The following is a 26,975-nucleotide window of genomic DNA, read 5'->3' as shown; positions in this document are numbered from 1 at the left end:
TCACATTTTGCCCCCGCCAATAAAATAAATAAAATAAAATATGTATTCCCCGGAGGGCCTGACAGCTCTCGAATATTTCTCTCTGATTCGAGCCATTTCCACTCAATTTTTTTTACAACGATTTTAAAAACGAAAAAATGAAAACCTTTAGACTGTCCTTGACCCCCTCCCAGTTTTGGAACCCAATTGCCGCCACTGGTTCAAATTATATTGTATTTTCGAAGTAGAGTAGTTTCAAGCATCCATGCACGAATATTATCTGCCAGAGACAATTTCTACTTTGTGCGTTTCTTATGAGAACGAACTTCTCGCATCACACCATTAGCACGAAAACTCCATAACGAACTTCACAGTCTTCACGAGAGGACTTAGGGAACGGCCAAGTGCCACAATTAGTTTAACCTTTAACGCGTTCAACTCATGCGACTTTCGTATTGCGTCGAAAGTTGCACTCTAAAACTTTACAGAAATTTGCGCTGAAAGACAGAGAGAGAGAGGGAAAAAAAAAAGAAGAAATGCGCGGCAATAATATGGTACCTGTCCTACCCGACAATCACAGTTACACGTCATGTTATTCAAAATATATTATTTTAATATACTTATGTAGTTTCATAATTTTAATATTTTTTATCATACTTGAGAAACATTCGTTCTTGCATATCAGTTTTTTGTCACTGTATTCATTTTGATTTATTAGTCCGCCACCATACGCCACCCTCTACCGCCATCTTTACGAAGCTTCGACAAGCGGTAAGGCGGTTTTGCGGACAAAAGATTTTCCAGGTAAAGCTTTCTGTTTATACTTTGTAGTAGATATTTGGATAAGTACAGTGATGAAATAGTGTGTATTTATTAACTGTAAAGAATGTTACTTTTCATTGTATGTGTGTATTATTTCAGTTATTCTGAAGATGAATACTGCCTTTTGTGTTACATGTGCTTTAGTGTCGATTGCGAATGTAACGACGTAAAATGCAATTTTCAGGTTTTTATTTTATATAGTATGTACGATATTGTCTTGTTCAGTTCCGATTCGTAATTTATGTTGTGGATATTGGTTGACTTGCACGTTTGATGTGCAAAAATTGAATTGACAATGGAAATTGTTTGCTGATGTTTTATCTGCAAATGAATTGCAAAGATCATTGAATTATTTTAAGGATGAAATTTCATAATGTGTAGTAGTATTCTAACGTGTTGATTTATTAGCGAATTAGAAATATTATTTCTTCCGCTGCAGCAACCTGTTAGTTTATATGAGCACGTGTGTGGTTAAAAATGCCATTTAGCCGGTGCCCTGGCCTTTACTGTAACATTTTAACCAGTCGTGTGATGATTGATAATATTGAGTGGTTGCTTTATGCTTGTTTTTGATAATATTGAGTGGTTGCTTTATGCTTGTTTTATATTTGAACCGTTTCAACAAATTCCCACATACATGCATTGCATGCTGCTCTTGTGCGAGGAAGAAGTTGACAACTATTCTATCCCAAGTTGATGCTTCAAAATCCGATTGGCTGTGGCAATTGCCCAGATTTAATATACATGATATATGCCATGTGCAAGTGATGGAGGTGCAAAGTGCATTCGTGATAGGTTACAAGGTATTTGGTTTTTTGCACAGACTTTGTTGAATTTTGTCTCGTCCTGCATGACACAATATTGTATACATTAGAGTAACATATTAGGTAAAAATCTGATAGTCCCTGGACACCTAAACCTGGTTTTTACGGTTTTCAGGTGACGAAGCCAAAAAAATTGAAATTTAAAATAGATGAAATTTTTTTAACAATTTGCTATGTTGTGACCATCAAGCTGGAATGTAGAATCCGGGAAAATGTAAAATCAGGGTCCCACTGTATTTCACTTCATATTCATTGCTGTTTTGACCAAAATGTTGGAACACACACAAGAACCAGAATAACTTTTTCTTTGCATTTCGTAACTGTACGAATGATAATGGTGCAACATCATTTCATTTTGTACTTTAAGACTAGAACTATTGACTTACCAGTTTGAATCATAATGGCACCTGTGGGCAGAATTACATCATGCTGAGACCATGTGGCTTGGCACCATGACTAGTCTGTGTATAATTTATCATATAACAAGCGAGAAGTGTATTTTGGAAGTAGTTTTAGGTCATTTATTTATTGAATCATAGTAGCTTGTGTGCAATATATTGAAAAGACATTATTTGTGTGTAGTTAATCAGTTCGTTCAACTGATATTTTTCAACAACATTATTATCATAATTATGGTCAAGAATGTTAATGTCGATGGTGGAAGTTATATCACAGAAATACAGTGATTCGTGAAGGAGAACCAGAAATGATTTTCGATAGGGCACCTATTCTGGAGAATTGTTACATGAAGATGTAGTCGTTATCTACTCCAAAATTCCAGTTTAAGATCATTAACTTTGGTAGAGAATGTTCCCAGGGTTGCGAATTGCATTATGTCACCACCTGCTCAGCCTATCCTGGCTCATTGTTGATGAAAATAGCTTGGATCGTAATTCCAAACTCAATGTGCAAGGCTTAAAAGTACCGTTCAGAATCTTATTTTGATGCAACCTTTAAATGCAACACAAAGCAGTAAAGTATAGGATTCCTGAACCTGTGACCGAGAGAGAGAGAGAGAGAGAGAGAGAGACAGACAGACAGACAGACAGACAGACAGACAGACAAGTATGTCCGGGTCCTATTTTCTGGTGATACCAAAAGAGCCTAACAGTAAAATTGATCTAAGTTCTGCCGGTCCCCGTGGTGGAGTGGTTAGCACATTGTGCTACGACGCCAGGAGTTCGAATCCTGGCCTGGGCATGGTTGTTTGTGTCAGTTCATCATATCATCGTTCATTCCCATCTTCGCAAATTAACCAAGAGGGGCACAAAATGTGAAGTAAAATAAAAAAAATATTTCAATAGAATGATCAAAGTTCTATTAAGGCAAGGAGGGACAATTTCCCCTAGGTTTTTCTCGCTGGGGCAGCTGCCGATCGCTGTTGCCAACTTCGCACTTGTGGATCCAGATCTGGCTCTTTTGTGCACTCGTTTGACTGTGAACTATTGCACCTGCTCTCTGCCCCACTATGATGCCACCACTGACTCCGGACCATGAAGGCCTACATTTGATATTCATATATAGGCTGCTTCACCCACCCCCTCTTTCTGTGGCTAAGGTGAAGATGACAATATTATTATCCAGGAATCCTTTATTTTAGATTTCATATGAACATCATTTGATTATTGAGATGGGTGATGCCGCCAAATGTAGGTGGTGAGAACTAAGAATAAATTGCCATCACTTTAAAGCTAACGGTAATAGCAGTGACCCCACCCCTCTGACACCTAAAATTACCCTTGGCGACACTTTATGCAGCCTTCGTTAATGTAGCACCTTGAAAGTCATCTTTAGCTCTATTAATGGTGAAATTTAGCTCTTATGCACATCAGGTTTGGCAACACTGCTAGGATGGCTGTATGAGTCAAGGAAAAATGCATTAGGTTTATGGGACCATTATTTTATTCGTTCTCTCGGGAATATCAAACATCCAATGACATAGAAATGTACGCGGATGGAAAAAAAGGACACGTTGAACCATGTCATAGTAGTAGGAAAAGTCGGAACTCCCATTTGATCAGTTGGAACTTGAAGTTGATTTCCCATAATGAATACATGGGATTCTGTAAATATTTATTAATCATATTTTTCAAACCGTGTGTCTAGCTTACTTCCACTTGCAACATGGAGAGAAATTCATATTCTCTTGCATACTAAACCCTTTTTTAAATAGCAGTGCCCAATCCGACGATATTGAAATAAATGCACAAGTAGTGCGTAATTGTCCCTCCTCGCCTTAAGAGAAATTACCAATTAAAACCTATGATGGTTACCATGTTATTGGGTTATTGAAATGATCTCCATGGAAAGCTGGGAATTTGCTCAGTACAAAAATAGCCCTGTTGTACTACTGGAAAGATGTAATTTTTTTTGGTGCAATGAGTGCTAAGATAACATTTTGAAATAAGAGGGGAGGCACATGACGTTGGCAAACATACGTCGAGTACCTAGTCTAAGAACTTCGTTCAGATAGACCATTATTGTTCAATAAATCACCTCGGTGTTTAAGTGATTATGATCATGTAGGGTTGGTAGTGTGCTGCTTATATTGCCTGAATAAGAACTGAGCTCTATTTCCCCATTAGTGAGTGGACTCTTCAATGCCATGAAGTTCCCTAATTAATGCCATTGTTAAATTCTAACAAAACTAAGTATTTCAACTTATTTGTATAATTTTCATTAATGCAGTTATATGTACTTCAATTATAAGAGTTAATTACCAGAGTGGAAAAAATAGTTCAAGAATACTATTTGGATAGAAAATTCAAGATGTCTGAATATTTTTTACTTAGCTATATTTCTGTATACAATCATGCATAATCAGAGATGTGTTGTTCATAATTAGTGTTTAGCATTTGATTGTGTTTGTGGGTTAGGCCAATAAAATGAGGTTGTTCTTAAGTTTTTCCTTTTAACCATGAAAGTAGTTTCATGTTCAAAGACAAACAAGCCATTGTAAAAATGAATGTAAAGAATATATATTTACCTGGAATCACTTGGTTCTTGTATCCTCTTTCTTATTTTTCACTTAAAACATTTTGTAAGTAATTTCTGTATTACAGGGCACCCTTGACCAAGATGGCTGCTGATCCGGAAAAGGCTGATCCTGCTGAGATGGAGGAGGTTGAAGAGGAAGAAGAAGAAAAAGCCGGCACAGATTTATCATCACAAATTTTACGCAGGCCGGATGTGCTAGCTGCATTACAAGGTAGACTTCATGCAGAAATGTTGCAGGTGAGTGAAATATGTGGTAATGGAATATTTTTAAGTGAACTAGCTATATAAAGTATCGGATAGCCTTCCAGTAATACCAGTATAAAAATAACACCATTAAGCCTTGTTTCCATGATTATGAAAAACTAAATATGCTGACCAAGGCAGTAATTTATTTTATTAAAAACATAAACTAACGTAACGTTTCAACCTTCTAGCAAGGTCTTCTTCAGACTCTGTATCTAGTACAAAAGTAACCAGATACAAGAAAAGGGCATTATATATACACACAAACATTACTCCCTCCAGACTATTTAGAAAGTTGTTTGGAACTTTCTAGCAGATGACTTTCACTTGCCAACTTTACTTTCACCTAAAAGGCTAAACACAATTACTTCCATATAGAATGTGGTTGGACTTTTAATCTCACGCTCTTTTCCCTTCATTTTTCTTCCTTCTCCTCTCCTCTTTCTCTCTTGTCCTTTCCACTCTTTCCAACATCATCTTCCATTCTTTGTTTAACTTCAGTCCCCCATTCCAGTTCATTGTGTCTTCTTCACCTTTCTTCTCTATTTCCTTGGCTTCCTTCCATTTTCTCACTAGCATTCTCTTCTCCCTTCCTATCTGCTTAGCCTCATCCCACTCTTCTCATGTCCTGTTTCTCTCGTGTCTTTAAATATTGCATTTCTCTCTCTCTTAAGTCGTACATCATCCCTATGTTGTTTCAACCTGTCTTTCAGCCTTTTTTTCGTTTCTCCTATGTACACACACTGACATTCTTTACATTTTACTTCGTAGATAATCCCTTCCTCTTCCTCTTCTCTGTTTTCCTTTTTCTTGTTAGCATTCCTCGCTATTCCCAAGATGCTTCTGTAAAGAATGTCAGAGTGTGTACATAGGAGAAACGAAAAAAAGGCTGAAAGACAGGTTGAAACAACATAGGGATGATGTACGACTTAAGAGAGAGAGAAGAAATGCAATATTTAAACACACGAGAGAAACAGGACATGAGATAGAGTGGGATGAGGCTAAGCAGATAGGAAGGGAGAAGAGAACGCTAGTGAGAAAATGGAAGGAAGCCAAGGAAATAGAGAAGAAAGGTGAAGAAGACACAATGAACTGGAATGGGGGACTGAAGTTAAACAAAGAATGGAAGATGATGTTGGAAAGAGTGGAAAGGACAAGAGAGAAAGAGGAGAGGAGAAGGAAGAAAAATGAAGGGAAAAGAGCGTGAGATTAAAAGTCCAACCACATTCTATATGGAAGTAATTGTGTTTAGCCTTTTAGGTGAAAGTAAAGTTGGCAAGTGAAAGTCATCTGCTAGAAAGTTCCAAACAACTTTCTAAATAGTCTGGAGGGAGTAATGTTTGTGTGTATATATAATGCCCTTTTCTTGTATCTGGTTACTTTTGTACTAGATACAGAGTCTGAAGAAGACCTTGCTAGAAGGTTGAAACGTTACGTTAGTTTATGTTTTTAATAAAATAAATTACTGCCTTGGTCAGCATATTTAGTTTTTCAGTATAAAAAGTATAACAGTGAAGTAAAATGTATTGTAGAAGTTACTTTCTGTATATAATTTATGTATATGCTGTTGGTAGTCTGCTTCTAAATTGATACTTGCTTCCTGATACTTTGGTCTACTTGTGCTCATTACTCAAAAAAATGTTCTTGTACAAAGACAAATCAATAAATAGGTCTTAAACATAGCTGATAATGGTATACAAAGGCTGGCTACTCACTGGGAATTCCTTGAATGACGAAAGATTATTGCAAGATAAGATATTGAAATTTATTAGGTAAATTTGAGATTGAATTCTTTTACAATGAACAATTTTTCGTAGAGTAATATATCCCGTATCATTTGTGACGGTAAATGTTTTACTATCCTTTGGACACCTATAACTTCTGAGTTTCGTCAATTTTTGACATTTGTACTTACCTATCTGCTTAGCGGATCATTTTTTAACGTGTATTCACATTTTTTTGATCCAATTTTTTTTTAAAAAAGTGTTTTTGTAACTGAAGAACGTACGTTTCCACAAATGATTTGTGGGGCTGTGTGTCATTGGTTCGTGGGGCTATGCGAGAATGGTGTGTGGGCCTATGCAAATTTTTTTCTAAACCAATTTTTAACTATTGTGACCCTACCTAACCTAACCTTACCGGAAATGGTTTGTGGGGCTATGTATGAATGGTTCGTGGGGCTATGCGTCAATGGTTGAATTTCCGCTATGAAACATTCCCACATCACACAAAACACCTTCCAGATGTTAGACAATACTACAGGAACTTATTACGGTAAGTAGTTTCTTCTGTAGAAATGAAGAAATCTGTCCGAAGGATAGTAAACTAGTACCAAATATTTTAAAGATATGTACCGTTTAATTGAATTTAATTAGAAATTTGGATACTTTGAAATCGCACAGACCCTTTATATTGTTTTATGTATATTTGTTATTATTATGGAACAGATTTTTTGCTACGTCCTAAACGTATGCTATTTAGTGATATTTGCATTTCATGTACCCAGCACCCCTCTACTGAAATTCTATAAGACCTAAAAATGTCTAAATGAACTATAAATGCCTAAAAGCCCTATTATGACTTGAAGAATGCCATTTAAACAATTCGTTTAACTTAAAAGTAACTTTTATTAAGAACAACCATTAATTTCCACCACAAAGGTTTGAGACCCTTAAATCTTGAGACCTTGAATGAATCCGAATGACAAAAGAAGCAAAACAGCAAGGGGTGTCAACGTCTGTGTAAATTTTCGCCATCTTCCAGCTTCCATCACGAAATTGCAAAAATGTCCCAAAACTTAAAAATGGTGTTTTACTGTATATCCTCTATGATCAAAATATTTGAAGTAATTTTAAATTTTCAAGATTGTGATATCAGTTCTGGTATACCATTTCCAGTTAATTGTTAACATTTTTATAGGCATTTGTTACCTATTTTGTTCAGTGGTACCTGTGTAATTATTGTTCTACCTGTTTCTTTGTATATTCCAGTTTGCTGAAGAACTGGCAGGTGCTGTCAAATGCAGGGCATTTCATGTTTTTCTGAAGGGGGATAACTTATTACAAGAAGAGTATCGCACTTTGCAACAAAAGTAGAAACAGGAACTCCTTTTTATTTCAGTCACCCCGTAGTTATCATGCTCGCTGCTACATTTTGTCAAGAAATGGGATAACATTTTGTTGTCAGTGTTGCAGTTTCTTTGGCCACTGGTATGGAATGTAGCTTCATCATTAAAATTTTTCATGTTCTCAAAAGCTTCATCAGTCAGTCTTTTCCAGGAACTTGCAACAAAAGTAATACCCAAATGGAATGTGATGGTCATCATACAGCTGCTGCAGTAGTTGAAGTCGGTATGGTTCGAAGCACAAACGTTTACGAAGAACTATTTCCACAGTTGTTTTTTTGACATATCCAATTTTGTAGCTGTATGTGCAAATGCATTCCATGTCTTCTTTTGATGTAGTAGACAGCAACTAGAGTTGGAAGTGGTCAGGGGGGAGAAAAGCTCTTTTTGTGTAAAAACCAGGTTTTTTCAAATAAATGAAAATAACATGAGTTGGTAGAATATTTCTTGTTCCATGGCTTTAGTTTTCCCTACTGTAAAATGACATTAATTTCTAAATTGAAAATTAGGGATGGGACCGATTAATCGGTACTCTATCGGAACCGGCCGATGTAGGCTTATCGGTAAAATTACCGATTATTTTACCAATCCGATATATCGATAAATATCTGATAGTTTAGTGCAAAATTATGCCATTTTTGTTGTAATTTTTATGGATAATCTCCATGCCCTAATTTTTTAAAAAGTAAATGTCTAAATATGCAATTTCTCTTGCACTGCAGTCACTTTGAAACACACATTTTTAAGGAGGTAAATGAACCTTTCAGGTTTTTCCAGAACCATTTCTAATTTTATATCGGATTGGTAGAATATTGGTATCGGTACTTTATCGGTATCGGCCAAAATTTCATATCGTCCCATCTCTATTGAAAATACAACTTGCAGCATGGAATTCTAAGCTAGACATAATCATTATTTTCAAAATAGGGCAATTTTTCTGAATGGATGGCTTTCTCAAGTGTAATTGCATTTTTCAGTAGGCTTATTAAATATAAATAGAATCCAATAGTATGATGTGGTTTTCAAATACGATCAAGATCCTTTTACATTTACGAAATATACAATCAAACCCTGATTTTACGTTCCCGGACTTTACATTTTCCCACATTATTCTTTAAAGTTTAAAGCCCTGATCCCAACAATTTTACTCATAAATACATTAATTATCTTCTAAACTTTATACATGTCCTCCATGGTCATAGGGCACTGTGCTTTGGGCTCAGACTGCGGGACGGCATTGGTTCGAGTCTGCCTGGGTTGTTGGCCTGTATAGGACCGGTGGTAACCCACCATCGTGAGGAAATTGCGGAGCTACAAGTGAGTAGCATAATGCGGTCTCTGAAATATCCTAAAACAACTGGGGGTTCGACGTGCTGACCACCCGTCACCCCCATTACTTGTTGAAGATGTGGGAGGGAGACTGGCAGTCGGGAGATTAGCATAGGCCTTTCAAGGGCTGTCGAGCTACAGATTATTTTATAAACTTTATACGTGAATGAATATAAATCATTAATTAATATTATTTCTTAATAAATTATGGCATAATCATAAAGAGTAATAGTTCAATTAAGTCTAGACTTGCTGACAAATATACAACTACTTTCGTATTAAAAATTATAGATACTAGAGTGTGAATGCCAATTAAAAATTAACCGGTAGACCTACTTAAAAACTAGTTGCATCAAAATTTAGCTTATTCAATCCTGCGTTAATCTTATTTTTTAATTATTTTTTTTTAGTTTTGCAAACTATAGTGATGAAATTTTATTAAGGTGCAGGCAGAAAGGTTTTAAACAAAATTCTTAATTTTCAGTTTTTTAAAATTTGTCGATAAACAGTTATTAGAAATTTTTCGAAACAAACTTCATCTTGGTATTGGTTAGTCCTACAAATACAATATTGATGGCAATGTAAACTTGTCCAATTTTTCTTTCATCGTGTACATGTGCAATTTCATTGCATTCAAGATTTTCTGTTCGACTTTCAATTGTCTATTTTAAGCATTCAATTCAAGGACTGTTCGTGATTCATTTGATCGTGTACAAGGCACATAACAAATATACCATTGAGTACACATGTTCACGTAAAGCCAAAACAAATTAGAAACAAGGATCAAGGTCCAATATCTGTCTCTTGGCCGATACACCATTAAAATTATGTAGCTTACTTGCACAATATGGCATTACAAACTAACAACAGACACTGAAACAAAGGAAAGAAAAAAACGGCTATTTTTTTGCAACTCTACATGTGACCATTTGGTTTGTGCTTACACAATCAACCTGTTACAGCAAACTCTTAAAACCATGCAGAAATTGAATTGTCACTTGGTTGGGAGTTCCAAATTTCAAACAAAATGCATGTTGCACGCTGATTGCATACTTTGTTTCTTGTTGTCTTGACAGGTGTAGCAACCATATTATTTTACAAATGAAAGGAACTAGCTCCATGTAGTTGCAGACATGTGAACTACTGTATGAGTGAAAAAGTTGTTTGAGTTCCGGTTTCAACTGGTTTTGCTGCAGGAAGTGCACTGCTCTTCTTGTAATAAGTTTTCCTAATTCTGAAGAACATTATTAAATGCCCTATATGTGCATCTTTAGAAGTTGTAATAATAAAGCTGTGATACACAACACAACTTAACTTTTGCAGTGTATATTAGATTATCAGTGTGACTCAGAATTGAGTAGTTTGAACGAAATTCAATTTGTAGAAACTTGAGACTAGCCTGGACAGTATGAGTGATTTAAGTTAACCATGGACTAATTAGGGTCACATATTTATTGTGAATAAAATATCTAGATTTTGGTACAAAACCTAGGCACATTTTTTGATCAAGGAAAAATGGTGAATAAAGCCCTATGGTTTATTTAAAAACTACTATGTATTTGCATGACTAGGAATAATTAACTGGAACAAATGTGTGCCAATGTGAGATTTTTAAATTGTCTGTCCTGTTACAATTTTTCTTTTTTGAAGAATATTGAACATTTTTCATGTGGAACTAGAAAAGGTTTCATTAACTTTTCTGTGTTGTTTATTTTAAATCTGCTCTTTTCTTTCAGACGCTGCCTGCTCCAGTGAAACGAAGAATTAAGGCCTTAAAGAAATTGCAATTTAAATCAACTGAGATAGAAGCTCGTTTTTATTACGAAGTTCATAAGTTAGAATGCAAGTACCATGAGGAATATAAGCCACTACATGAACAGGTGAGGTCTTTCAAATAAAGGTGTCAAAACTAAAGTGAGAATCATAGAATTTAAGACCTTCTGTAAACAAAAGCATGTGTACCCTAACAGTGTTGCAAACTTATGAAAAAAAAATAATCCACATAGCCTACAAGGCGTAAAAACATTACATTTGTCAACAGATGCGGAATATGCAGTGTATCACTGATAACCTGTTGAATGTTATTGACTATATATATATATATATTTAAAAAATGTACATCTTGCCTGGTGGCAGACTTTCAGACTCATCACCGAAGTTCCCTGGCTCGAATCCCGGCATGGGTGTTATTTGTGAGTGTCCCTTCATCAATTTCATATGAAGATCACTCATTCTCATCGTCGGGATTAGCCAAAAGTGGAAGAAAAGCAACGCTAAATTAAAAAAAAATCAAATACAAAATTTACATCTTATCCCCCAGGAGTAAGATGGTTCCTTACCAAAGGATTGATTTTCTCTCATCTTTTACTAAAAAACCTTGCTAGAAGAATGTGACACATTGCGATAAATTAAGTTTTTAAAAGGGGGGTTTCTTCATTAAATTTATTTGATGTTTGAAAGTATTATGATTTATTATTATAGATAATGAAAGTAAGCTGATACATATGATTTGATTGACTAAATTAATAATTATTAATTAGATAAAATAATGAAAATAACTCATTTGGTTTGATTGATTTGCTTTATTTTACTTCCCCTCTTGTGCCACTTATGTCTAATTTGCGAAGATGGGGATGAATGATGATGATATGATGAAATCTATGGATGGACATTCACAAACATTCATGCCCAGACCACGATTTGAACCCGAGACCCCCTGGTGTCGTAGCCCGATGTGCTAACCACTCCATCACGGGGGCGGCTAACTAATTTGGAATTCAAATATCACCTATCCCTCATCGTCTCTTAACTAATGACAAATGTGTGTGTCACAAGGTGCTCGATCTACACCTCAATGTCACACATTCCAGTATCCTCCAGAGTGTACTTCAACATCTCTAAAGTTAATTCATCCAAAAACACACTCGTATGTGTTTTCCATCCCGTTCAAAAATGCTGGATTATGCAGCAAAGACACCAAGGGAAACTAAAACGGCAGCTTAGAGAAGCATAAAAGTGGGGAAAGTAGACTAGAATACAGAAATATTTTGAGGCAGTCACATTTTATTGTATGCTACATATAATATAATATAAAATGCATATTTGCGAGTGAAATTTTAAATATTGTCACATTTTTCTTCTCTTGTTGAGAGGTGTTCATTTTAAATCAACCTCCCTCACCCTACGGCCTGCCCTCCTTCACCCGCAAACGCATTCCGGAGTGTGAGGATGTCACCACCCGGATGGTGAACACCTTTGAATTATAGATCGACTCCTGTATCCCACCCCCTCCCCCATCCTGGAGGATCGTCACTGGCAATGTGAAATCACACTATCATATGCCAACATTTGACATACCACTTCCGTTTCTGTATTTGACTTAGTGAGAAGTATTGAGGTTGGCAACAGCCTAATAACGTATTTCTTCCGCATCATATCTGTTCTATGAAAGTACGCTAATGGAAGAAAAATGTGTAAATTACATTGGATTATACATTTTAAAATATATTTTCATTAAAGGTTTCTGTTTATAATAATAATAATAAGTGATTATTGTATAAATTACAATCGATCACGTCAACAGCAAGAAAAAAGTGCAAGTTTCGAACATGCCGACTTCCATGCTTGCAGGAAGGTCTCACGTGTTTTCAGAGTAGTCTTTTGGAAATACAGCCGTTTGAAAAGTGGCAAGAAGCAGGTTGCTCTTAACGTTTATGTGACGTTGTGTCGGTGCTATCCTGAGCAAGCAGTGAAGTTGGTGTCCAAGTGTAATTGTATGTCTGCATCTTTGTGTTTTCGGTGTGGTGAAATAAAGGAAAATGACCGGTCAAGTTGTGAGTCCCGCGAAAAAAACACGTTGCTGCTCGTATAAACAAGTACACCAATTTTGAGATAAGCACAATACAAACCGAGGTGCTGTCGTATTTTTCAAAATCAGAGCCGTCCTGTTCACTGTGGTGAAGATGTTGATAGTGATGAATGATGACGATCTCCCCAATTTTAGCCACGTTGAGTTCCTTTTTGGGAAGCAAATTTGACAGATCGTACTCTGACAGGATGTTGTCTAGATCCGAAAGTGCCTCAAGTTCAAAATGGAACTTCTGAATCAAGGTAAGGAAATACATGCATGCAAGTACATGCATACTTGCATGAGACGTGCGTAAATAATGTGCTTATTATCGCCTTCTTGTGCACGAGAAACAGAGAGAAAGATAAACAATCTCTTTTTATTCCCCGGCTTATCTTTGTTTAGCTTCTGCTAAAACTGGCGGTATATTTGTTGCACAAAGGAGAAAACAATACTTTATACGTCAACAATGTTGGGCAATAAAGGCTTGAATTTACTGAAACGAATCTCTCACTCTTTTGTATAACTTTGGTGCTGTTATACTGAGAGAGGAGGGGGAAGGGGGATCTGTTAACCCAGTGTCAGATAAATGGGACTTTTGCCATAGAAAAATATGTTCATTCTTGAACAAGAACACATATTTAATCACTTGTTGAAAATTTATTATACTTCAATGTGTAGATTATCAGTTAAAATAAGAATACGTTTTTCCATGTTACGTAAAATTAAAGGTACGAGTGAGCAGCATATGATGGCCGCACCATTCACGAACAGCTGGTGCGGAGTGATAAGTTACTCCAAGTGAGATGGTTGTTTACAGATGGTCGAAAGTTTCGTGATTCTTACTTTAGGGGGCGAAGACAGTAGGGCAACGTGCCAAAACTAGGGGGACAAAAACAGGATATTTCCCTTTGTAGATAAGATTTAGCATAGTGCGGGATCAAAAGTGGTGAACATTGGAGGGGCAAGTGCCCCCTCACCCCCCTAATCACCGGCACTGTAGAAAAGGGAAGCAATCATATCGCTATCAGACAACGACTAGAACAGAACCGTTATGAGCATTTGCCCACCATCTAGTGGCAGTATGAGGAAGTACGATGTCCAAACATTACTCAGGATTGCTAACTCTGTAAGTGTATGGCAAATGACCATTGAAATAAATTTTGAATTAAACTGTATATATACGTGATCCGCACACTAGAGAAGTTCGGGAACTCCGTATATATACCGTATTAGCACTCTTAAGTGTTAACAATAAATAACTACTTAATGTAAGAGTAGATGTGACACCCCTTCTTCCCCACCTGATAACTAACATTATAGGATCCCCCATGGAGACAACAGCCTAAGGAAAATGTTACCTCCATGAGAGAAGGATATTTATCTGCAACTGTGCTTGTCAGGTGATTTCCATTTTTTAAATACGTGTGCCACTTGTTTCTTTTCTAGTTCATGGTTGTTGCAAGCCATAAGGACAATTTTTGATGTAATGTTTTGGGAGAACACATGCTCCCTTCATCAGACATTTATTCTTAGTTTGATTAATGTTAACTAAATTACTAGAGAAATCATGCTACAATGCCAACAATAGGTGCAACAATATAATGTAGGTGCCACTTCTTTGCCATAAATATATATTTTAGAAATAGTTTATTAATACAGCCACATATTTATTGTGAATAAAAGATCAAGATTTTGGTACAAAAACTTTTGCATATTTCGGGATCAAAAATGGTAAGGGGTGTTTCATAAAGTGCGCAGGTTTTGAAAATGCGAAACTCAGTCTAAATTGCATGAAAATTGATACAGTCAACTCTCGATTCAACGACCTTTCACAGTTCCCGGGAAAAGGGACGTTATTGGAATTTGCACCAATTTTCAGCTTAAGTGGAGCTCAAACGGACACAAAGATGCCTACAAGATGGTAACACCATTTATCCTGGTATTTATACAACCTGTTATGCACAGGATGCATGTTGTGAGAAGGAAAATAGAACATGAAAACGTTTTCACAAAAAAAGAATTTAAAATAATGTTACTTTCTTTCAATTGTGCACAGTCGTTGCTTTTCCAGGAAATTCTTACAATTCTAGTTCATGAGAAACCCGTATGCACTGATGGAAAGGAAAACAATCTCTTGCTTATTGCAAGCGAAACTCGAAGAATCTTGACACCAGTCAGACTGGCACCAGCAAAAGTCAGGAGATAATCAGGCAGAATGAATGTTGGATATTATACGGGTCTACTGGAGCATTGTCTGTTACAAGATTAACTGGTAAGATTAGATCTCTCGGGAGAAACAACACAACCTCTCTAGGCACCAGACAAAAAAAATAAAGACAGGGCTGTAATTTTTGTTCTGGTTCGGCTGTATAAAATACATCGTAAAAAAAAAGTCACTTCTTTGCTTCAGCCAACTTTTTTCACCCTCCTCCCCCATTCAAAGGAGCAGTCCAAACTCCTTCCTTGACTTGCATTGTAATCCAGCATGAAAAAGAAAACTCGCAACTTGCGATCGGTTTTCACCCAATGCATATTCTAGGACACGTCATTAAACAGCGTCGCAGTCTATAATCATTCGGGTTTTGAATTGAATTTCACTTTAAACTGTATATTTAGTCCCGATTAGCCCATCAGTATAAAATGAACTGAAAACAAGCTTTATGAAACTGCACATTTTTACATATCAAAATGGTGGATCGTTATTTACTCTCACGTTAATCGGTGATTTAATGTTGGATTTTGGAGTATTCTCGATGTCAACCACCCACCCCTCCAAACGGTTTCCCCTTGAATAATGTCTTTTTAATCGGTTTCAGCGACCATTCCTACATTGAATACTTTTTTTTCACTTGAATGGTTCTGAAGAAAAGTGGATGCAAATTAAATTTACAGATTTGCTTATCAGAAGGTGCAGAACATGAAGTTATTTTAACTCTTGTTTTTCTTTCTGGAGATCGAATTTCGTTATCGTCAAATCAAAACCATAACTTTTTCCTTCGCTCTGGATGAGTAATCGCTGTTATCGGCAAGCAAGACCTTTACAGACGCTAGACAAAACACTGGCGCCAGCTGCATTGTAAAAACAAGGAGACCGGCTGGAAGTTCAAACAACAGGTGGCGGAAGAGAAAAATCCCAGCATTTTAACACATTCGGGTCTGGCCTCATAATACAGCATTGTTACCTCTGGTCTGTGGTTTCAGGTTGTTTTTCAAAAAATCGTAAAAAAAATGTTTTTAATTTGTTTTTATTTACCACATATTTCATAAATCTTCCTCTTTTCAATGAACAAAAATTTGTTAAATTTTCTTTTCATTTTCAGACATTTTTTAATATTTTTTTCAGCAATGTTTTGTGAAGAAGAAGAAAAGTACAACATTGTAACAAATGTTAATATAGAGATATTTTATGTTCGTAATCTGGAAATTTCAATAATTAACTACATAAACTATCAATACATCTTTTGAATCTTGCATAAGAATACTTCTTATGTGCACATAACAAAAAATAATTACAAATTACAAGTAATTATCTTTTGTATGAAAAAGTGGCTGCAGGACAGGACCAGACGATGTATCAGTTGGTTCTGCGTCATCTGTAAAAATTAAACAAATAAATAAAAAAACTAAATAAATAAAATACATTGTCATTTTACATACACTATACAAAATAATAAATGGAAAACTAAAAATACATTAGTGCATGTAGGAGAATCAAGCAAGAGGCAAGATGAATAGACCCAAAAAAATTACCTCTTCTCACTTCATTCATAAAATACTAGAGTTTGCAACACTGTTTATAGTGTCGACAATAATTATTACGAATATAACCTATCTTCCAATTCATCTGCATCATCAAAATCGTCGCTGACTTCAAACTCTGAGGGGGAATCCTCTATGCAGTCTGGATCTAATGACGCCATTCTAAACAATGCAACATACATCAACCCGACAACAAACAGTCGCAGGTGCGAGATAAAAATAGCACATGAGTCACCTAGCGGTCGGAATTTTAAGAGGGGCTTGAATGAACACACGCATGAGACGAAGTACGAGCATTGCCCATCGTTCAATCGGCAAAGCGATTGCATACCGCAGGATGGGCTATGCCCGTCGTTCGTCCACATTGACCTTAAGTGCACTGCGGGCTACGCCCGTCGTGAGTCCCCAATGTGTTAAAGATAATGCAACTGTTGAAAATGGAACTTTTATAAGCAGTGTAAAGAAGAAGGAAATGATGTTTTACCATGCAACAGACAATAATACGGGCAATATTTGCTATGCAGACAACAGCATTTAAAATAAAAAAAGGGACCTGAATTCTGCAATTACCAACATTGCCGTGCACACCATTGGCAGAGAATGAGCTGGGGAAAGGGAGGGGGAGTGTAACTTTTTTTGTTACTTGTTCTATGGTTTTTGTTCGTTTTCAAGAATATATCCAGAACTGGTTGCCCCATTTACATCAAAGGAAAGGAAGAGGGGTGGGTCCTTTTCCACCCTCGCCAGTAATCAGCCGTGGGTACACACAAGCAAGAAAATCGTGGCTGAAACAATCTGTATCGTCCCCCCCCCTGTTTGCTGACAGGAAAAGAGGGAGAAGTCAGTCAGCCAATGAACACTTTTTTTTTGGCAGATATTACGACATCGACACAATTAGGAAAACGTATGAAGTGGGAAACTGGAGTTATGATGCACGTAAGATCGAAGTAAACTTTTGTGGAAACCTGGATGACAAAGCATTAAGAGGGTTGACGATCTTTAGTTCGCCTATGTGGTTTTGATTATCTCTAACAGTTTCGCTTTTTTATGAAGTGTTGCAGGGAACAAAGAACATGCTTTGAATGAAAGCGGTTACTGGAAGTTGTCGGCTACGGAACCTGATAAAGTCTAGGTAAGAGATGGGCCAGACTTCCAGGTGCCACACATCTGTATTTTCGAACATTCCTGCGAACTTATCTCTCGAGGTGGTGTATTTATCGATGAACTAGCTTGACCTGCCATACACATTGGCAAAGACTGCAAGCAAGTCCAGCAGTCATTTCGGGCTGCTCCCACGTGAGTTTTCAGCAGCTCTTAGGACAAGGAAACAAGTCAAGTCGATTTAAAATAACATCCAAGCACATTCGATCTTCTCTTCTCGCATATCTAAGAGCAAGCCTAGCACGTTGGGTAGTGGCCATCGGGTGCAGGGTAACATTGGTGCGCTTGAGGGAGGGGAGGGCAGAGGTCAAGTGCTATTGGATATCACTCAAGCATTGTGTGGTGGTGTCTATTTTTAGTTCAGATGCAATTGTGAGGGGTAGAGCGCTCATAAAGGGAATGAGTGGAGAAAAAAACAATGCATTTATCAGCCGATTTCCTTCAATTTTTCAACTTTTTTCACAAATTTTTCTAAATTTTTCACGGTTCCCGGGAAAGGTGTTGTTACTTTGAGAGGGTTGTTACACCTGGGGTCGTTGAATCGAGAGTTGACTGTATTTGTTTTTATTATTTTCCACATTCTCTAGAATTTCATACTGAAAGAGAAAATGTCTGGCTTATGCCCAGGTGATTTAAAAGTGAAAAATGATATATGATATATGCCCACCTCCATTTTCTAGGCAGGCAGTAACTCAATCTGTGAAGTTCACAATTACTCTTTTACAGATGTCTGTTGATTTCGCCAATTACCTGCTGAATGTCCCTCTTCACCTCTTGGATTGTTTGAGGTTTTTCATGTACACTTGTGACTTTACATAACTCCATAAAAAGAAATCACATGGGATGAGGTCACAAGACCTCAGAGGCCACTCCTGGTCACCATGAAGTGAAATCACGCAGGCAGGGAATTTTTCTTGAATGAAGGTTATTGTCTCGCTGGATGTGTGGTAGGTCCTGCTGAAACCACATATTCACGGTATCCAGTTCATCCAGAGCAGGCCACACAAAAATTTCTGATACCCTACATGTCCCGATACCCTATACCGATACCATGACCGTTTACCCTAACTGCATTTTCATTCATTTCCATCTTCAAGAAAAAAGGGGCCAATCACACCTCCTGACAAAAAACCACACCAAACTGTGGTTCGTAGCGAATGCAGTTGTTCTTCGTGGATCACACGAGTTTTCTTGACCCCAAATGCAGCAATTCTGTTTGTTCACAAAACCTGAGAGGTGGGAATGTGCCTAGTCACTGAAGATTACTCTTCTTGCAACATTCCCGTCCTGCTCGTGTTTTGTCAAAATCCACTGTGCAAAATTTCTTCATTTTGCATGATCGGTTGCTTTGATTTGATCTCTTGTGTCAACTGAACCTTGTATGGGTGCGTTGCATATGAAGGTATTTTTTCAGTATTCATTTCAATGATGATACAGATATTCCCAACTGTTGTGAATGACGGGGAAGCGACTTTGCAGGGCTAACATTCACACTGTCTTGCACTACTGCAATGTTTTCTTCTGTGCGATGACTATGATTTCGCCCAGGCAAATGTATGGTAACAACTAACCCGGATATCTAATTTCTTCACCAACCTCATATGACGAAAGGTCGACATAATATCCATTGTGAAAAACAAAATTGTGATGACAAAAATAATCGTTTGGATTCTGTTATATTTTTTTTATTATTACAAGTTGTTTACGAAGAATACGTTCATTTCATTTGCTTGGTCATTAACAGATGTCCTCAGCGTGTAGTCTCCGAACTAAAAGAGCGTAGTGGTTCGCAAGATCATCAATAGATGTCTTGTGGGAAACAGCTGATGCTGCATGCAAAGTGGATGAAACTGGTTTGGGGTTGGTCGTGGGGAAATGGACTCTTGAAGTTGCAAGTGAGGTGTGCTCTCTAATTTTTGAGACTTTGTGTGGGTTTTGGTATAGTCTGTTCAACAAAAAGTGATTTTGATCAGATATATCATTGCGGGAAGTATCTACAGCGGTGTGTGTGTGATGAAGGTTCGATTCATCAAGTTTTGGTGATATTATGGTGGGCCAAGGATTCTGATCGCCATGATACCCTGCAGTAAAAAGGCAGTGAGAGTTCCCCTGCTTGTTCACTGACACTGGGATTCACATTTGGAAGGTCGACTGAAGCGATCCGGAAATGGTCACAGTAAGTTGTACACTGTCAATAGTGAAATAATTCGGATTTGAATGTGAATTTTTGGTGCAGTTTGGCTGAGGTCAACATACAAAGATTCCGATAAAGCATGCCTTTTTACAAAATGGGAGACTCCGCCATCTTTGAAAATTAAGTATTTCATGTGATATATTCTAGTTAAATAGACTTTTGAGTGTCATGAGGTGCACGTAATCGAGATTAAGAAGCAAGATATATCCAGATTAGTTCCAAGGAGATATAATTAGGTATTCAGAGAAGAAATAATTAAAACACTTATTGTAAAGAATAATATATGTACATTGGGTAACATCAGGTGACGCTTATCCATTAGCATAGTGAATTGCTATCTACAACCTGTAGACGAATTTGACATTTGGATATTTGTTGTCAAAGATTTGAAATCCAACCAAATCAATCATTTTGCCATTAATGCAAGACTGATTATTAAATTTAAACACATGGTAGTATAATTTGCTACAAGTTATGAAACACTGTCACGATTCTTGATGTGGCAAAATATGTGTAAATACCTTTGTTCATGCTGTATCAGTTGGGTTGGAATAATTTGACGAGCTTAATTTTTGGTACGCTACAGTGCAAAACTGTTTAGAGCAAATGTAACTTGAATTATATGACACTAAATTTCGATCATAGAGTCAATACGGTGCACCGTTAAGTCGTTACTTTTATTTGGAAGGAGCAATTGCATTCTGCAAATTACTTGTCACAACCTTAATTGAGTTTGGGTAGATTAACTTTTGGAAATTAGTCATGTGACAATTATCAGTATATCGTACACTCAGTTGCCAAATAACTTAGTACATCTCAAGATGTTCACACACATGTTAGTATTTGCTATGTTTAAAATTTAACTTCCATGCTCCAGTAGGATTTCACTTATTTAGGGGTTTATAATAAAATGTTGTTGTTTGTATACCCGAGTACATAATTTCAATAATTTAACCTATTCATCACCCAGGTGTTTGCATCTATTGTTGCTTGTGTACTAATTTGTGAATTCTCTTGCAGCAGGGGGATTCTCATGCATGTTCTGAGAGTTAATAGCCATTGGTGAATATAAGCGGGATGTCTCACTGTTTGCATAACCTTAAAGGGGCAAGGGGGCGAAATTTGTAGTTTAAACCATTCTGGGAATTTTCTATGTATAATTCTTAAGTAGTCTCATTGTGGGTAGTGGAAGATTGCTCACTCCTTCCTACTGTGTATTGAGACAAACAGGGTGTTCAAAAAATATTTGGTCCACAATCTTTCTAGTTTCAGCAAGACAACATTAAAGACATATTTTATTATTTTGAGGGAAATTGTTCTTTGGTCTATCAATAGTATATATACCGAATACCCAAAGATCGCAACCCTCCATTCTGCACTTCTCAAGCTTGCGAGGGAGACATGCGAGAAAGCGTTTAGTAGAGGATAATCCAAGATTGGGTCAGTTTGGGAGGTTGGTGTTTGGATAGAGGGTTTGTAAATAAACTCTAAATTTAGTGTTGAAGAGTTTATTTCGCATTCTGCAGTTCATTTCGCATCATTCCGTAGCAGAACATGGTGGAAAAATGCACCTCATCTTTCAAGAACATGAAAAATTAACACTACAATGTGTTATTTCACATTTTATGTTTTTGTCAAAAACTAAAGATACATGCCCCTATTTATTAACTATTACACTTTACGTTACCCAAAAGTGATAAAAGGGAATCTCGTGAAGGGATGTTGTTTCTGGGGCTTTGCAATAAACATAGTTTGATTTACATTTTTTACTCTAGCGTCATAAGATCACCTCAGGGACATATGAACCAAATGATGAGGAATCTGAATGGCCTTCTGATGAAGAAGACAAGGATGACGAGGAGCTGTCTGCTGATTTGAAGAACAAAGCTAAGATTGAAGAAGTGACTGAGAAGAAAACAGAGAATGAGTATGAACACTTTTACAATAATGCCTGTTTGAACATAATTCAGTTTTAGGATCCAATGCTTGTTATAATATTCTGTGCAGCTGAGTGTTTTGTCTGGATTCGAGGAGATTGAATATAGTAGTTTTGAATGGTTGAATGTAGTGTAGTAGTTTTGAATGGTATACTGGTATTGAGAATGTTGCATTATGTATAGTGATCACTTATAATTGGGAAGTCGAGCTGCATTTGTCTTTATATACTGTAGTCAAAATATCCTGGATTCAGTTCCCAGTACAGACATGTAGAATGGTTCAGATCCAACTGCATATGTATCCAGTCCTGTATGCCCAACAGCAAAAAGTGAACTCAAAACAAGATTTCAAACTTGCGTATTTGTAGACATCATAATAGTGTGATTGTTATCTACACCCACGTTAATTGACAATTTATTGTTAGATTCAGCAGAGGGCAAACATTCTTTCCACTAATATTATTTATTTAAAATAATGAAAATTATGTTTATTCTGCCAATTTCTGATGATTGTCTTTTGGTACCTGCTGTATTCTCTTGTACGTTACTCTTCATTTTTTTCGTATCATACCTGAAAATATAATTGTTTCCAGTTTTTTCATTGATCATGGTTTATCTTCTGCAGGAATGAGAAGAATGAGAATATCAAGGGTGTGCCTGATTTCTGGTTGACAATTTTCAAGAATGTTGCTCTGCTGGCCGAGATGATCCAGGAACACGATGAACCGATCTTAAAACAGCTAGAGGATGTGAGGGTGATATTTAAGGAATCAGATCCAATGGTGAGGATTTTCATTTGTGCTGTTTATATTATTGTGATCTTGGATCGGTTATTGTTCAAAGCAACAAATTTTCAATTTTTTTTTGCCTTCTGCATAAAATTAGGCAATTCTTATAGATTTGAACCTGCTGAACACGAATATGAAAGTTAAAATTGAAAATTGGCTCTGTTAAGAGAGATAGACCTTTAATGTTCTATGTGGTGTTTTCATAATGCTTCATATATCGGGGCCCGACACCTGTGATAAAATCCAGGCCATAACTGGCCATATATAATCATTAGCATAGTTTTCCTGAAATAGAATACATTATAATTAGTACATAATTAAACTTTGTACAGTGTTATCATGGAAATGGGATGTTGGTTGGCTGGGTTATGAGTTGTTCTGTGTCTGCGAATGGTCCTGTTCATGGTTCCTGGAGCTCAGTTGAATTTCTGTTTGCTGCATCGCTTTGCCTGTCGCTTGTAACTTTATCCAGGGTTATCTCTAGCAATAATCCAGCAATAGTCAGTCAACATGGAAGTCAACCACTTCGCCGTGTATCTTTTTTCCATTGTTGTGATTGCCTGATGGAATCATTCTCATGCTCATCACTAACATTCCCACAATTCTCTGGAAAAAGTCTAAGTGTGAATGAAGAATATGCATCTTCAGAGACATATTACAGTTAAGTTTATGATACAGTGACATGTTCTCAACCAGTTCTCTGTAATTGTCTGCCTTGATGTTGCCTAGGAAGTTTGTTGCCACTTGATGAAACACATCCCAAGCTTTCTTCTCATCACTTTGAAGTATGCTGTCAAATATGCCATCAGAGAAGAGTTTTCTAATCTGTGGCCCAATAAAAACTTTAATTTTAGCTTCGCTAAGTCTAGGAAACTTTTCCAAGAGAAACCTGAAAGCTGGTCCAGATTGGTCCATGGATTTCACAAAGCTCTTCATTAACCCTAATTTTATATGTAAGGGAGGTAGCAGGATTTTTTGTGATTCAACCAATGGCACGTTCTGCACATTCTTCTCTCTGACGGTCAAAGATCTTGTTGGCCAGTCACTCCTCACATAATGCTGTATTTTCGCTGCGCTGTCGCATTCGCACAAAAAGCAGCAGTATTTTGTGTATCCCAAATGAAGACCCGCTGTGACTACCTTCAAGTCACCACACAGATACCGGTCATATTTGGTATACTGGAGACAGTCTAACATTTTTTTAAGATTGCTGTAAGCAGTGCTCGAAAAATTTTCTTCAAAGCTAGGTACCAGCTCTGAAAATCAGGTGCCAGGAAACTACCTACTAGCAGTTGTGCATACTACAGTGTTTAAAAAGTTGCACAACCCAAACATTGAAAATGTATATCATGAAAACCTTAAGAGGTATTTACAAAGGTATTTACACCAGGTTTTCTGCACGAAAGTAAACATGTAGGCTATCACTGGGTTAATAAATTTATGTTAGCATGTATCCAAATAAAAGCAATTACATTATTTTTAAATATATTGTTAATTTTCTGAAAACATCAACCAACACCAACGTAGAAATTTTCAGCGAAAAATCATTCTCGAACATGGGTCTGTGATATACCATGCCATTGCTCTAACCACTGAGCTACTGAGCCGGCCCGGCCTCGCCTGATTTTTCACTGTTGCTGTTTTAGCTACGTGGAATCTTCTCTGCCAGTGCTACCGCAACGGAATATTTTGCCTTTGAAATACATTAGATTTGGACGTTGCCTGGTTCCTCACAGCATAGAGATGTTAATTATTGAAGATTAGGCACACACAGGAAATGTAGCTACTGCGTACAAATTTTCAGCGAAAAATGCATTAACATCTCTATGCTGGGTAAAACCAGGCAATGTCGAAGTCACTCTACTGTGTTTCAAAGGCAACATATCCCTTTGTGGTAGCACTGGCAGACACGATTTCACACAGGTAAAACAGCAACAGCAAGAAATCAGGCCAGGCCGGCTCAGTAGCTCAGTGGTTAGAGAAATCGCATGGTATGCCAGAGACCCAGGTTCGAGTCCTGGTCGCACCTGCATTTTTCGCTGAAAATTTCTACGTAGTACATCTCCTGTGTGTGCCTAATTTTCAATAATAATACCAACTCTTAACAATTTGTGGGATCATTTGTTGGTGTTTTACTAGTCGTAAAACAGTTGCTTTGTGAGGTGCAGCAGAAGCAGGGGATTTTTCTTGGAAAACCTCTTGCACATGACTGTAAGAATGAGTAGTAAAATACTCTTCAGCAATGCACACGCGTTGCTCCAAAGAATATGCCATGCTGAATCAATTAAAAGAACAGGCATAGTAGCGTCGAAAGTGAGCAAAGAGAATTTAGTTTAACCAGAGGCAGACTAGGATTTTCTCGAAGAGTCCTATTTCGGCACAAAATCTTGATTTATGATTTTTCACGTAAATGTACCAGGTGTATAAGCTTAAATCTGCTGTTTGCTCATAGATGGCGTTAGTGAGTGTATGAAGCTACCATGGGCACGCCATACCTGGTGTTTGTATGAGTTGGACATCTGCCAACACAAATCAGTGCACATCGCCACCATGTGCAGACAACAACAGACAGTGTTCCTGTGGTAAGCATGTCTAGTTTTGTGCCAGAAAAAGAGCATATGCGGGAAACTCTGCTTTTCTGCTTCCATTTGAAGAAATTGGCTGCCGAATCGCATCAAATGCTTGTGGAGGCCTATGGTGACAGTGCTGTATCGGAAACAACGTGCAGGGATTGGTTTCGTGGGTTCAAAGACGGCAATTTGACCTGAGCGACAAGAAGCGTGAAAATCGGCCCAGGAAGGTTGAGGACCATCAATTGCAGGCTCTTTTGGACGAGGACGATACCCAAACGCAAAAGATGCTTGCCGAGCAATTGGGTCTTACTCAAGCAGCCATTTCCATGCGTCTACGTGCCATGGGAAAGGTTCAAAAGATCGGAAAATGGGTGCTGCATGAATTGACCGATCGGCAGCTGGAGAGACTCCAAAACACATGCGAAATCTTGCTTGCCAGACATAAAAGAAAGTGTTTCCTGCATCGGATTGTGAGTGGCGATGAAAAGTGGATATATTTTGAGAATCCTAAACACAAGAAATCGTGGGTTGATCCCGGCCAACCATCAACATCTTCCTCGAGACCAAATCGCTTCAGCCGGAAGACGATGCTGTGTGTTTGGTGGGATCAACAGGGTATCGTCTACTTTGAGCTGTTGAAATCTGGTGAAACTGTCCCTGCCCATGGCTACCACCAACAACTGATGACATTGCACCATGCTCTGTGTGACAAAAGGCCGGATTATCAACAAAGACATGGCAAGCTGATTTTCCTCCACGACAACGCCCCACAGCACACGTCAAGACTGGTCCAAAACTACTTGGAGACACGCAACTGGGAGGTGCTACCCCATCCCGCCTATTCACAAGACCTGGGCCCTTCCGACTACCATCTGTTTTCGTCGATGGGCCACGTCGTCGCTGAGCAGCACTTCGATTCATATGCAGATGTCCGAAAATGGCTTGATGAGTGGTTTGCCTCGAAAGAGAATTACTTTTTTTGGCGTGGTATCCAAAAATTGCCCGAGAGGTGGGCAAAATGTGTATCTCGCGAGGGCAAGTACTTTGAATAAATTTCTTGTTGCCTTCTATGAACAAACCATTTTTTTTTCTAACTACAAAACAGCAGATTTAAGCTTATACACCTGGTATAGCCAATATTTAGGCACATGTGGCGTGTGTCTGTTGACAATATTTCGACCAGCTCGCATTGCCATGTATGTCCCAAAAATTGCACTTTTTCACTCAACCCATAACGTTGCCAATAATAAATTCATCAAATGTTGCACATGACCAATATTGGTCGCAAATGACAGATTGACGACATGACCAATATTGGTTGCAAATGACATTGACGACATGACCAATATTGGTCGCAAATGACAGATTGACGTGGCATCAGTCATCAGACATCTA

The 26,975-nt window shown here is 37.5% G+C and overlaps 1 protein-coding gene across 1 annotated transcript in view; it reads left to right on the top strand.

The window, feature by feature from the left end:
• Window positions 1-628: 628 nt before the first annotated feature.
• The window catches only part of Nap1 (Nucleosome assembly protein 1), a 51,965-nt gene continuing 25,618 nt past the window's right edge, over window positions 629-26,975 (top strand). Inside the window, exons 1-5 of the mRNA XM_083143664.1 lie at window positions 629-783; window positions 4,688-4,859; window positions 11,055-11,198; window positions 22,058-22,209; window positions 22,845-23,001. Coding sequence (XP_082999790.1) covers window positions 4,704-4,859; window positions 11,055-11,198; window positions 22,058-22,209; window positions 22,845-23,001 — 609 coding nt within the window. The 5' untranslated portion in view covers window positions 629-783; window positions 4,688-4,703. The remainder of the gene's footprint in view (window positions 784-4,687; window positions 4,860-11,054; window positions 11,199-22,057; window positions 22,210-22,844; window positions 23,002-26,975) is intronic.

Source organism: Lepisma saccharinum, chromosome 1 (genome assembly GCF_977018435.1).
Source record: "Lepisma saccharinum chromosome 1, izLepSacc3.1, whole genome shotgun sequence".
Classification (NCBI taxonomy): domain Eukaryota; kingdom Metazoa; phylum Arthropoda; class Insecta; order Zygentoma; family Lepismatidae; genus Lepisma; species Lepisma saccharinum.
The sequence above is the reverse complement of the archived record's forward strand: the minus strand, read 5'-3'. Positions and strand labels throughout refer to the sequence as shown.